The 14250-nt window shown below is 42.9% G+C and overlaps 1 protein-coding gene across 1 annotated transcript in view; it reads left to right on the forward strand.

The window, feature by feature from the left end:
- The window catches only part of PPP2R2D (protein phosphatase 2 regulatory subunit Bdelta), a 29028-nt gene extending 18692 nt beyond the window's left edge, over positions 1–10336 (forward strand). Inside the window, exons 6-10 of the mRNA XM_026036216.1 lie at positions 2862–3039; positions 4102–4266; positions 5668–5837; positions 5927–6018; positions 8254–10336. Coding sequence (XP_025892001.1) covers positions 2862–3039; positions 4102–4266; positions 5668–5837; positions 5927–6018; positions 8254–8533 — 885 coding nt within the window. The 3' untranslated portion in view covers positions 8534–10336. The remainder of the gene's footprint in view (positions 1–2861; positions 3040–4101; positions 4267–5667; positions 5838–5926; positions 6019–8253) is intronic.
- Positions 10337–14250: the final 3914 nt, after the last annotated feature.

Genomic DNA, 14250 nt, shown 5'->3' on the forward strand with positions numbered 1-14250 from the left:
TCAAATTAATTGTAAATAGATTCTGATTTGTTGAGACAAGAGCTGTAGAAACATAGCAGACTAGAAAGATTCTAGACTAAAATTACAGCAGTTCCAGAAGTTACCAGCTGAGACTGCTGTGCTCTGGTCTTGGCTTTCCAAAAGTCTGAATTCATATTTTGTTCTTAAAACAGCCAAAAGTTTTGCTGCAATATTAAGAATAGCAGTGAAACGTTCAGCCTGCACTTTGTAGTTAATCTGAACCTTTACACCTTGTTATTCTGGCTTAGTTACTCCTGGGGAATGCCATGTGCTGCAGCCATATTTATTTTAAAATAAAGAACTATATTTCAGGAAAAAATACTATTTTTTATTATGAAACTCCTTAATGTGTCTAGAAAATAATATTTTTTCTTTACTTTGCGTTATATGAATTATCTGTGTCTAAGGGCAGCTTCTATTTCTTGTTTTGTCCAAAAAGAAAATATGCAGATTGTTACAAGATGAGAGGTTCTAGGTGATAAGCCATGATAAATTTATTTATTCCAGCTAAAAGTAGAATGAAATAACTGCTTGAAGCATTTAACAAAGTAATAGAAGGCATTTGCTGCATTTCAGTCCTCTCCTCTTCGCACCTGGGGCTTTAAGAATGCTCTCGGCTGCCTGGAGAGGGTTGCTGGCTGCTTGGGGGGATTCAGCGATAGCGTTCGCTTGTGCTGCTGCCAAAAGCTTCCAAACTTGCTCAGCGCTCAAGCACAACTTTATCCATTTCTGCTGAAGGCCGTTTGCCCAACAAAACTAACGGGGACACACGTAGGGAGCCCTGCTCTTGCAGCGCGCAGAGGCCCTTTGCACGAGATGCCCATGCAGAGCGGGTGTCCCCTTAGGCAGGGTCCCGCGCGAGCCTGGGGACAGGCGGCTTGTGTGCTGCTGAGAACCCCTTGCTGCTGAGTATTCCTTGACTTTGTATTATACGTTTTTCCTGGGAATAATGTTTGAATGCCTGAATTGAGTGTCAGGAATCCTGCAGCTAAGTGGGGAGTGTTTGTGTCAGAGGCCAGTCCTGAGCATTTGGGAAACTTGATGTTTGCTAAAGGCAAAGTTAGCTTTGCCTTTGGAGTTAGCTTTGGGGTATTTCCGTTTGTGTGTTTGTTTCACCCTTGAAATGATCTGCGAGGATAGCGCTAGTGCTCCAAACCTGGGACCATTTAAAACATGAGATGTTCCTGAAATGGAATAATGATTTTTACCGTAAATAGGAAGTAAACCAGGATCCTCGCTGCTTTCAGAGCTTGTCATTATTGACATTGCCTGGGATTATGCAGTTTATTCTTTCTTTAAAACAAATATTGAACTGAAGCTTTAGATATACATTTAGGTATACATGCAGGGTCGTCTTGGGAAAGGGCATCCCTCTGGAAGGTGTCTTTCTGTTCAAGTATGTGGGAGCCAAGAAGTGATAGGAGCTTCAGATTAAAAGAGCTAAAAGCAAGGAAACTTGATAAATTAGATACAGGACCTTCCCCCCCAGTGCAGTGGCCGAAATGACAGAAAGGAGGTACAGATTAGAGTTTGGCTTCTACAACCTTGTAGGAGCAGACAACCCATCTAGAAACGTTGAGGCCATTTTCAGAAATGTGTGAACATATTTTAAGCACTTGACTATATTTAGGAAGCAGAGTGGGAGGAAGGCATCAAAAAGCAAGAACCTCCCTCTTACAAATTAGTCTTCTGAATGTGCAGCTTTTTTAGGAAAGGAAGGCTGGGGTGAGCTGCCAACACGTCTCCTGCAGGAGGAGGCTGGGGAGAGGAGGGAGCTCTGCCTCCCTCGCGGTACCCAGCCGGGGGCCTGGCCCGTGTTTAGCCGCCCCCGTGGCCGCTCTTGGGGGTTCAGGCACCGCAGGCAGCAGAGGGGCTCGGAGGAGAAGCAGCTCTTCAGAGTTGCACCCTTTACGTGCAGACCAGCCTGCACCACAGCACCGTTGCTGGCGATTGGCACTGACGTATGTCTGGTTTCCCATCTGAGCAGGAACCAAGAGTTACGAGCAGTCATGGTCACGCAGGGAGATTGCCTAGCAAACAGTAACAGGTTGAAATTAATCATTACCGTTTATGATACAAATGCCCTGTAAGATAGACACGGTGAAGACAATTACAGGGCTCTTTGATAATGGCTTTTGTGTTCCAGGAAGATCTTGGGCATGCGTGATGTTGCTTTTCTTGCTCTGTTGAGCAGCACGTACTGGGAGAGCATAGGTGGCCATGGGCCATCTTCAACCATTCCTCTGTTCTTCAGTGCGAAACCTTGGCAGGGAGCTAGGGGGAGGCTTCATCTGCCTGCCTCTGAGGAACTGCCTTCCTACCAAGTCGTTGTGTGAGAAGTGGCCATGTGTTCATAAAATCGAACTATTCAGATAAAACAATTGTGATTTTTTTTGGCCAACTTTTCTTTCCTAAGCCTCCCTCTAATCTGAGGGCAGGGGAGAAGAGCTAGTTCAATCCATGTCTTCCTGGATGTGCAGAACTTCTGCACTTCACAAGTAACTCTTGCAGAAGTCCACATCAGAGGCTTTGTGGTGCTAGAACAGTAAGGATTTGAGAAGTACTGAGAACTAGAAAAAAAGAAAAAAAATTGTAAATTCTGTTTTTAGTATCTGCCATTAGGTAAAGTATAATATATTTCTTGAGGTTTGCAGCTCTGCTCATTATCTTCTGCAATTCTTTGAAAAATTAAGACAAACGTACATTCCTGATGGGAAAATTGGGGGATGGTAGGGAATCCAGCAGGCTGCAACTGGAGCCCATGGAGTGTGTTAAATTAAGTCTTCTGAAACCAATGCTGCTTTTAAGCCACATCTGACTGCTCTTTTTTTGTGTTTTAGGTGCCAATATTGAAACCCATGGACCTAATGGTAGAAGCAAGCCCCAGAAGGATATTTGCAAATGCACATACTTATCACATAAATTCTATTTCAGTAAATAGTGATCATGAAACATACCTTTCTGCAGATGATCTAAGAATTAATCTGTGGCATTTAGAAATCACAGATAGAAGTTTTAGTATCCTTTTTTTGTCCTTTATGAACCACAGAGCACGTGTAATCTGTATGTTTAACAGAACCACTTGAATTTTACTGATCAGAATAAGTGTTTTACTCTGGATTATTCTAATCTGTGGAGGTTTAATACAAGGAAAGGAGGCCTTTGGATGCTCTCATTCATTCATGAGTTTGGGCATTCTCTTACTGGGAAACTTGGTAAAAATACTGCAGGTAGTTTCTATGTAAAGAGCAGCTGAGGGCCTTTGGGATCATCCTTTATTTATGAAGTTCAGAGTTTATTTAAAATAAGAGCAGAAAGATGAAAACTAGATCATGTGTTACTGCAAATTCTTTTTTGCGGAGTTTAAGGTCTTTTAGCTGTCTGAAAGAAATAAAAAATGTATAGTTTGAGTTTTCCATGGCACATATGATTATCAATAGAAAATATTGGAAAATCTTTTATTTTTCCAGTCCTGAAAATCTAAAAATGTACAGTATGTTCTGTATTGGTAAATTTGCAGTAAAATAGCAGCTGCAGAAATGCAAACAAAGCGTGCTTAGGTTTTCTAAGGCTTTAGGTAAATAAAGAGAGAATGTATTTTCCTCATTCAGCAGGAAGGCATTGTGAAGAGAGGTTTGAGAGGGCCTATGAGATGTCTGCGTAAGAGTGTTAACTCACTGGAGGCTTATTTGGCACTGTGGAGGCTAAATCCATTCTAAGGACAATCTTGGGTTATTTTTATGTTACTACTATGAAAATAAAGAGCTTATAAGAAAAATATAAATTCTTGGCTCTTTGTGCTTCTGTGGTTAGGTCTAACTTAGGTTTTTGAGATCCATTCTGTAACTGCTCTTTCTCAGTTATTTCCAGCATGTATTAAAATTGATTTGTAAAATCTAGATTTTTACCTACTCATGTCATTTTTACTTTATGTAAATTGCACATAGTAGAAATAAAGATCTTGCCCTAATTCTCTAAAATAGGTATGCATCTTTTTTAATGTTATTTTTATTTTTTTAAATAGCTGTCTATTAGAAATGATTTGAATATAAAATATTTGCCTTTACCAAAGCCTTCCAGATATTGTAGATATCAAGCCTGCTAACATGGAGGAGCTGACGGAGGTGATCACTGCTGCAGAGTTCCACCCTCATCACTGTAATGTGTTTGTCTACAGCAGTAGCAAAGGAACTATTCGACTCTGTGATATGCGTTCTTCAGCTCTCTGTGATAGGCATTCAAAATGTGAGTTACTTTTCACGGCTTTGTTCTCTTTTCTGGTGCAAGATAGACTGCATAGGTATTCTTTTTATAAATAAAAATACCAAGTTCTGCTTCTTGGTAAAGAATTTACAAGGTAAGGGGTGGTAGTTTTGTAGAATGGAACATTTTAATTGTCTTGTTCTAGGCCATCAGCAAGCAGAAGTGTAGCATGAGACATTTGACCATCTGACTCTGCTCCTGTTTACCCATTTATGCATCATAAACTGATGGGACAAGTACTTTTGGCACCAGTGAGACCTGTCTTCTGTCCAGACTCAGTCTTGGTGCTTCTCAAAGGTATCTGCTTAACAAATGCCAGTTCAGGGCAGTTTATTCGACTTTGCACATAGGAACTGGTCTGAGGTTCCCAGAATAAATTTAATTTGTGACCATTTGCACCTGCTGGGATAGAATATGATCTTTGTGTCATGTTTGAAGCTGGCTTGCAGGGGTGAAACACGAGCGTGTTCACCCTGAGCCACGAGCGCTGCTCCAGGTGAGGAGAGCGCCCAGGGCAGTGATAAGGACACCTGGCCTTGCCTTGCACGCGGCCTCGTGTGTCTTGTTCACTGCTGCAGGTGTGGTGGCTTTTGTATCATCATGCCTGTGGGGTTACCTACCATACTGAGGTTTGCAGGTAAGCTTTCTGTAGTGAAGATATGGGTGTCATGTTGCTGGAAAGAAATATCTGTACAGTGCAAGATATGGAATGCTGAGATATGGAAAGCTGGTTTCACTTATTAACTAATCATGATATTTTTATTAGTTGTAAAACTTGGTTCTTAAATCATTTAAAATGTTTCTTACTGAGTAACTTCTGTTTAAAAGAGTCTGTTTAAAAACAAAGCCAGATAGCTTTTATTGGAAAATACTGACTCAGAGATGGATGCACAAACAATACTATTTTATGCTCTTTCTAAAATCATGCCAATTTCTTATCAAGTTTTGATACTAGTACTTCATTTCAGTAGATGGTAGAACTTTTGAAAGTGAAAACATATCTCCCTCCCAAAATACCTTGGTCATGCAGTAATATCTTGCATCAAGGTCGCTCTGCATTTTCTTAGTGCTGTTCAACAGTAGATCAGTGATGTTTATCATATCCACATACAGTCTTTCAACTTCTCTCATTCATCCCTAAAATCTCTGAACTGTAGCTTGCTGATGCTGTGCTCTATTTGAGAGTATGTTGGAGCTTGGCATCTAGCAAACTGATGACTAAGGCCTAACACTGTTAAACAGTCTTCTAAAACTGTCTTTTTGAACAGCAACCTTATTTTAAAAGAAACTGAGATTGCAACTTGAAGTTGTTTCAGTACAGATAAATATTGGAAGACGTAGAACCTGGTGGTGGCTTCATTTGTAACTATCTTTTATCTGCAGTTTTTGAAGAACCTGAAGATCCTAGCAGCAGATCATTTTTTTCAGAAATAATATCGTCAATATCTGATGTGAAATTCAGTCACAGCGGTCGATACATGATGACGAGAGACTACCTTTCGGTTAAAGTATGGGATCTCAATATGGAAAACAGGCCTGTAGAGACATATCAAGTATGGTGGTCACATTTTCTTGCATGTTTTTTTCCCCTTTCTTCTTTTTCTTTAAAGCTGTCTAACATAATTTTAAATGTTTCAAAAAGGTTCATGAGTATCTTCGAAGCAAGCTTTGTTCCCTTTATGAAAATGACTGCATCTTTGACAAGTTTGAATGCTGCTGGAACGGTTCTGATAGGTAAAGTATTTACAGAATTTTGGTTTTGGTTTTGTCCAGCCTCCTGCCCTCTCCAACTTCTGAAACTTTTTATCTAGTTTTGAAGCACATAGACAGTCCTTAACTTTACTGCTTCAAATAAATTGACTTTGCAAGAAGACTTCAGTTGTCAGCCTTCCACCCTCAAGTTACAGGAGTAGAATAAACTTTTGCTTGTGAGTTTTTCTCACCTGAGTCATCAAAGCTTTAAAGAATCTGGACTTTCTGTTTTAAGTCTTCACCTGTGAACATGGGACTTGGGTTTTGTTTTCAGCAGGTATGTAAGAGTGCACATGCAATCCGCATTAAAGTCCGTTGGATTTAGTATGTTAGCACAGTTTAATACATTTCATCTTTTGGGCTTTCTTTAGGCTAGGGAGAATAAAACTACATTAGATAATGATTTATTCAGAGTAGTGGGAATGCTTGTCTTGCCTGCCAATAAATGGTGGGAGCGTTGTGATCGGATAGCAAAGTCACTTTTATTGACCCAAATGGGGCATGTTTCCTGTCAGTAGATATAGTAATATCGAGTATTAAATGCTTCTAAAATGCACTTACAACCCCTGGATGAAATCATGGCAGATCTGGCTCTCATACTTCATATGAATGTATCCTGCAAATATATCAAATATATATTTTCTACAAAAAAAAAAAAAAAATCCGAAATACTTAGAACAGTGACTTGCCTGTCACCAAATAGTTCTGAGCTGTTCGTTGAAAAGGCACTAGTTTTGATTTGATGGTAGCAGGGTCAGCCTGTGAAACCAGCTTTGGCCTCAAGTTGCTGTACTTTGGAGGCCAGCAGCTCCACTCCAGGGTTTGGAGGCGCTGGAGAACCCTGCTGCGAGGCCAGGGCAGCCCCTGCCGGGCTGGGAAAGCTGACTGGTGGACGGGGCAGAGAATGTGTCCCAGGGTGAGCAAACGCCTAGAGCACGCGTCCCTGCAAAACAGGACACGTAGAAGAGGAAGAGGCTGCCGGGATCAATAAGCTACGTCAAGCAGCCTGTTAACTTGAAAAGATGTCATTCAGCAGTTACTAGCACTGCTCTTCTTTCACAGGAAAGCAGTTGTACTGTATCACTCCTATTTTAAAACATTTGCAATGTCTAATAGAAAACATATAAAAGATGTTGTGTACATTCTTCAACTCTGCTAAAGTTGCAGTAAAACCCTTGGTCTTAGAATTGCTTGAAAAAGAAATCTAGTCAACCTTATATTAAAAAATGTGTGTATCATTAAGTTCAGGCTTATCTGTTATGTAACATGTAATAACATATTTTGTCATAGGTTGTGATGTTGTCCACTCTTTGTTAAAGAAAAAAATTCTTTGCCTTGGTAGGTTCCCTAATCCAGCCTGAGCAATATATTTTGTGCTGATACTAGCTCAGTTGGGTCCTAGCCTTGAGGTTCATAGGGTTTTTCTTGTTTTTGTTTTTTTCTTTAAGAAAGAAAATGCTTTACAAAATACTGTTAAAAGGCTGAGGTAGTTAAGATGTTAACAACCAGTGGAGTTTCTACCTCTTGGAAATGGCTTTTTTTTGATTTCAGGTGGTAGAGATAAGTGCTTATATACAACACACATGAAAACTGAAGCTTGAATTTCAAGCAAAGTGCTTTGTGAAAGCTGCAAGGAAGCTATTCCTTGGAAGTTAGTTTTTGAGAGTATTTTCAGAAGCCTTTTGTTCCTGCCGTATTCAGAAGCACGTTAGTTTCTGTGTGCAAAGAGGGTCAGAAATGTTTGAGGGGCTGCCTCGTGTCTTCGCATAATGGGTTTCCCTTAGTGACTCGGGGACTTGTGAGTGGCAGCGGGTGTGTGTGAGCGAGGCCGGCGTGCCCTGTGCGAGGGAGGGACTCGCCCCGGCCGCACTGCCCTTCAGCGGAGCCGTTTGCCGGGGCCTTTGCTCGCTGCGCCGTGCCGCGGGGAGCTGTGAAGCGGCAATAGCAATGCCTGCTTTTGTCATGTTAAGGGTAGGGCTGCTGCTGCATGCTGCTGGAAGGAGGTGCTCCCCAGGGCCAGAGCTTGGAGCACAAGTGGTGGAGCTGGAGGCAGTGCTGATGTCGGAAGGGAGCTGAGGAAGGGGATGTACTGGGAGGAGAGCGGGGCCAAACGCGCCCCACTTGCTCTGCCGGTCACCCTGGGCGTGAGAGAAGGTCGGGGTGCAGCATCACTTCTGGAAACCTCACTACAACAGAGTCCTCTTCTGTTTTAAACAGTGCTATCATGACGGGATCTTACAACAACTTCTTCAGAATGTTTGACCGGAACACGCGGCGGGACATCACCCTGGAGGCATCCAGGGAGAGCAGCAAACCTCGTGCCATCCTGAAGCCGCGCAAAGTGTGTACGGGGGGCAAACGAAAGAAAGACGAGATAAGCGTTGACAGTCTGGACTTCAACAAGAAGATTCTTCACACAGCGTGGCATCCCATGGAGAACATCATCGCTGTCGCGGCCACCAATAATTTGTATATATTCCAGGACAAAATTAACTAGAGATGACTTACCTGCGGACAGAGTCTTCGTCTTGCATAGTTAAGCTCAGTTGTTTATCTGTAAAAGAGAAGGCCTTGTTGTCCTACCAGTGAAGAACATTGATGCACTTACTTCCCTTTAGATAAAGGAGAGAATCTGACCTGGGTTTTGAGCACGTGGGGTGGTTCTGCCTTCAGTGAGGGTAGGGGCTGAGAGTTGCAGTTTTCTGAGAAACCCTCTAGAAGCAGAACTGATGGACACTGCTCAAAAAGGCCAATACTCAAAGCAAATGTATTTATTTAAGTCTCAGCCTTCCTTTCCAGTTTATAGACCAAAAATTTAACACCCAAGAAGAAAAATTGTCATAAAAATGTAATTTCTATCTCTTGCGCTCTTTCTCTGCTGTAATATTTGGGCCTTTTGAAACATATATTGTGCTTAATGCCTGTAAACATTCCTCCTCTGGCCTGTATCTAGGCTTAGGTGTTTTTACCTTTGAGCACTTAAGTAGGTCTTGAGTTGGGTTCGTAGACAGGTTTCCATGACTATTTACTCACCGACTGTATCTATAACCACACCTTCTGGTGTAAACCACTTAATAAAATTACAAGTTATAAAAAGTGTTTTTAAATCTGAAGGTATGTATTCAGTCTTTTTATTTTTTTATTGCATGTACTGAAATTGTGCAGAATAATTCTCATGGGAAGATTTGACAATATTTGTCCCAAAACACTGATTTTTGGCAGACTAATTGAACTTTTTTGTGTAGTATTTCAAATTCTAAATTTAGTTTCCATAAAATTGTTGCGTAGTTTAAGTTGCACGGTCTTTGTAAAATGCCATGTGCATACCAAATAGGAGTTTGAAAAGGTTAGTCTAAAGATGTGCACAGCCTTAATAGACGGTAATCGCCTTGCACAGAAGGAATAAATTAACAATTTCTTCTTTGAAGAGAAAAAACTCAGTTTCTGCTGCCTCTCAGTGGTAGAGCCATACCTTACGTGCATTATGTTTTTTAAACCTTTTTAGTGTTTGTCTTGGTGTACTTTATTTTAAATTTTTGGCATAATATATTGTATTTAACATTGCAGTTCAATCCAGCAAAAAAGCCCTATTTTGATTATGCCAAGCAGCAACACAGATTAATACATTTTAGCCTGTTCTAACTTTAGGGGTCCCTGACCAAGGGGTTGGAAAATACCGAGACTACAAGCTCTTGTTTCCTGCCTTTGTTACTGTATCTTTGTTATTGCTAACTTTTTTTTTAAAGCCTTAGGTACTTTTTTTTTAATTTATTTATTTTCTTCCTCCAAAGGGGCCTAAAATTCATCAGCCTTCTCTCCCCCCTAGACTGGCCTAGGTGTAAAGTTGTTACTGAAATGATCGCAGCACGTTCTGGTAGCATCAGGTCGCTTGAAGTTACAGCCTAAAATGTGCCTGCAAGTTAGGCACTCGTCATGGAAAGACAGACCCTTGAGCTTGCCAGTGGAAACTCAGAAGTGTGGTTTACACTCCGTTTTCAAGAAATGAAGGTGTATTATGATTTCCGAATCAGATATGCATATGCAAGAGCAAAATGTCTCTTACTACCCTCTCAATTAATGTCCATAGAGTGCCACTCTTGTTCACAGTAAGCTAGTGAGTACAACTAATGTTGAGGTTCTACAAATAAAGTTTAAATTAAAAAGAAAAACTTATACTGTATATTGGTTGTGACACTATTTGCAAATCTTGAAATGTGGAACTTCTGGGTCATTAAAGCATTAGATTTGACCTTGTTCCTAAAATACATAATAGAGCTAATACAGTGGGATTGTACATACTTGTTCAATTATTTTGACCAAAAAGTTTAATAAATTTTAAATGTTTACCTGGACTTGCTCTGTGTATTCTGACAGTTTCTTATTTTTCCTTTTTTTTTTTTTTTGAGATAATTGGCTAGATGAGCCAACCTGAAGATTATTTGTATTTCCCTTTTGAATGGCTGAGTTTGGAATGGTCGCAGCTCTGACTCAGAAACCCGTCTGTTCATATTCAGTGAATAGATCAGTGCTGTCGATTTTTTTTTCAGCAAATGTAAGTGGAATATGAAGGAAATAGAAGATTTAATGTCCTATTACTTAAAAAAAAAAAAAAAACATGATTTGCCTGTAACTGTTTCAATTAAATAGTTTGTTTCATGAGTTTTTCATTTTGTTATTTACATAATAACTATATTGGGTCAAACTAAAATTATCTCATAAACCCACCAGTAAGAGATCAGTGAAATACAGGTAACACAAATCACTTGCAACTACCTCAGTGTAAGTTCCTTCCAGTTGAAATAGGCCTGATTTTGTTTTAAAGAGCACGCTTGGAGTACTTAAAATACTTTGACCGTGAAATATCCATCAAATAGTGTATTTTATCAATGAAGAATCTGTGACCTCAGCAGTAGGACTGTTGCATTAGATGAGCAGCATTTGTTACTAAAGCATTCAAGTCCCTACCCATTCTGGCAGCTGTGTAAATGTGGAACTCCCACTTTGCAGATGTGTCCTACAGGTGGGAACTTCCAGCGAGAGAAGAAAGGTCGAGAGCACAAGAGGCACAGGCTTGGACACCGAGTTAACCGTGTGCAGCAGTGCCCCCATGGCCAAGGAGGCCAAGGGGCTCCTGGCTGCATCAGGAGGACGTTGCCAGCAGGGCAGGGAGGGGATCCTGCCCCTCTGCTCAGCTCTGGGGAGGCCAAACCTGGAGCACTGGGGGCAGCTCTGGGCTCCCCAGGACAACAGGAATATGAAGCTTCAAGAGAGAGTCCAGTGGAGAGGGACAAAAATGATGACGGATCTGGAGCATCTCTGGTATGAGGAGAAACTGAGTGAGTTGTGGAGTCTCCTTCTCTGGAGATCTTTAAAACCCGCTTGGATGCAGCCCTGTGCCACGTGCTCTGGGTGACCCTGCGTGAGCAGGGGGTTGGACTAGATGACCTCTGAGGTCCCTTCCAACCTTCGGCATTCTGTGATTCTATGAGTCTATGAGTTGGGCCTGTTTAGCCTGGAGAAGGCTGAGGGGGATCTGATTAGCATGTATAAGTTCCTGAAGGGAGAATGTAGGGAGGAAGGGGCCAGGCTCTTCTCAGTGGTGGCCAGTGACAGGATAAGGGGCAATGGGTGCAAACTTCAACATGGGCAGCTCCATTTTCATGTGAGGAGGAACTTAACTGCGAGGATGTCCAAGCCCTGGGAACAGGCTTCCCAGAGAGGCTGGGGAGTCTCCTTCTCTGGAGGTCTTCCAAACCCGTCTGGATGCCACCCTGTGCCCCGTGCTCTGGGTATTCCTGCTGGAGCAGGAAGGTTGGACTAGATGATCTCTAGAGGTCCCTTCCAACCTCAACCATTCTGTCATTCTGTGAGATGGAACTTGCCTGTACTAGGATTTGCAGGTAAGCTCCTGAAACTCCTAACCAGTGTTAGTGCCAGGGTGGTAGCACTGATTAATACCCAGTTGTTCAGGGTTTCTGCAAGCCTGAGGAGTAGTTTAATGTTTTACGGAGTTTTGCAGGGTCCTTGCTTAGCTTGTGTGTAAGACCATTTAAAACACAAGTGTAGCTGGAGTTTACCTGGAGTACTGTGTTCAGTTCTGGGCACCCCAGTATAGGAAGGACGTGGAGCTTCTGGAGAGGGTCCAGAGGAGGGCAACCAGGATGATTAAGGGAATGGAACATCTCTCGTATGAAGAGAGGCTGAGTGAGCTGGGCCTGTTTTCTCTGGAGAAGAGACGGCTCAGAGGGGATATGATTAATATGTATAAGTTCAGGAAGGGAGAATGCAGGGAGGAAGGGGACAAGCTGTTTTCACTGGTGGCCAGCGATAGGACGAGGGGTAATGGCCACAAGCTGAAGCACAAGAAGTTCCGTCTCCAGGTGAGGAGCAACTTCTTTACTGTTAGGGTGACAGAGCAGTGGAACAGGCTGCCCAGGGAGGTTGTGGAGTCTCCTACTCTGGAGGTCTTCAAAACCCGCCTGGATGCCACCCTGTGCCACATGCTCTAGGTGTGCCTGCTTGAGCAGGAAGGTTGGACTAGATGATCTGTAGAGGTCCCTTCCAACCTTAAATATTCTGAAATATTCTGAAATAGTAGCTGGTCTGCCCGACCAGGCCCCCGTGCGCTGCCTGCGCTGGGGCCTCCCATCCTGGTGCCACGCAGCTGGGTTGGGGGTCTGTCCCCAGCCCCACACTGGGCTCCCCTGCCGTGGGGAGGAGGACGTAGCTGCCCCCGCCCTTCTGTCCGGCCTTTAGCCCAGCTCCAATCAGCCCTGTCGCAAGGCCTGTGGGCGCTCGGTGCCAGCAGCCCCCCTGCACCTGCCTGGGATTTGCAGGGCGACACTGAGCAACATTTTCCTACGTGCAAAATCGCTCCTGCGTCACTGGGAAAGCTGACGTGGGGGGCTGTGATCCACATGCTCCTTCAAATGCCCCACATGCCGGCCTGGGGTGGCCAGGGATTGGTAACAGGGCTCATATGAGCATTTTTAAGTGTTATACAGCATTGTTCTGAAATGAGCAATAGTCATAGCCACCTTTGGCATGCCATATAAATAGAGCAGATAATATATTGACTGCTAGGTTGTCTGAATGACATATCTAAAAATGGGGGTAAATGAAGTGATTGTGTCTCACACACGGATTGTAAGGACCAAGAGCTCCAGGTATGAGCTCCATCATTAGCACCTCTGCCTTCTTGCTGCCGCCGGCTTTCTGTTCTTTGGGTAGACGAAGTTTAAATGCACAACTACCTCTGCAGGCCTGGCTTGGTGTGCGGCACCTGAAAAGAGTTCAACATCTGCAAACGCCTCTTACTGCAAGCAGACAAGAAGCTCCAGCTGAGGCAATTTAGTCCTCACCTAGAAGAAGGTTGGTCACAATAGCAGGATTTAAACAAACACACACACACACACACACCCTTTTATCAATGGGGAGGAAGAAGCTGATCTAACTCCACTCATATATCAATATGTATTTAGTATTACTTTGAAGGAACATGGACTATTTTTTTTAAATGACTCACTTCTACTGCAGTTTTGGTTAAGACCACTTAGAAATCAAGTAAATGGAGCAGTTAAGACACCCGCGGCCCTAGAGCCCGCGCAGGGATCGGCTCCGGGGGCGCCGCCCGTGTCGGGGCGCGGGGCCCGGATGGCTCCGGCCAGGCCCCGCGCGCCCGGTGCCCGCGGCCTCGGCTCCAACCAGGCGCCCTCAGCCCTGCCCACGGCCGCAGCGGCCGCAGCCAAGAAACCGGCCTTGAACGGACGCCGCGGTGCTGTTCCGAGCACAGAGCAAAACTCGGGGCTTGCCGTAACAAACAAATAAAAATAAATATTTTATTTATTTAAATGATGACACTGGTACAAAGTAAATATCTATCTCAAAGCTCACTGAAATCTATTTACCTTCAATTGATTGCTTTATTCCAGTTTAAGAATTAGCAATCAAAATTGTTTCCTGTAAAAACGTCTTACTGATTTGCAGTCATGCAGATAAACTCGGTGTGCAACTGTCCCCGTGCTGGAGGGCTACAGCTGTCACACAGTGAGCCCTGACCAATGCTGCTCTTGGCCAGTATTTTTAAACGCTTAGAGAAAAGGAAGCAGAAAAGTCCGAATCCATGAGGAACCTTTTTATTTAAACATATAAAACTTATTCGGCAAACATCCATTTTTCATTAAACAAGATAAAATTATTGAATGAAAATGCATT

The sequence above is a fragment of the Nothoprocta perdicaria genome, unplaced genomic scaffold (genome assembly GCF_003342845.1).
Source record: "Nothoprocta perdicaria isolate Ctin4 unplaced genomic scaffold, notPer1 scaffold_172, whole genome shotgun sequence".
NCBI lineage: Eukaryota > Metazoa > Chordata > Aves > Tinamiformes > Tinamidae > Nothoprocta > Nothoprocta perdicaria.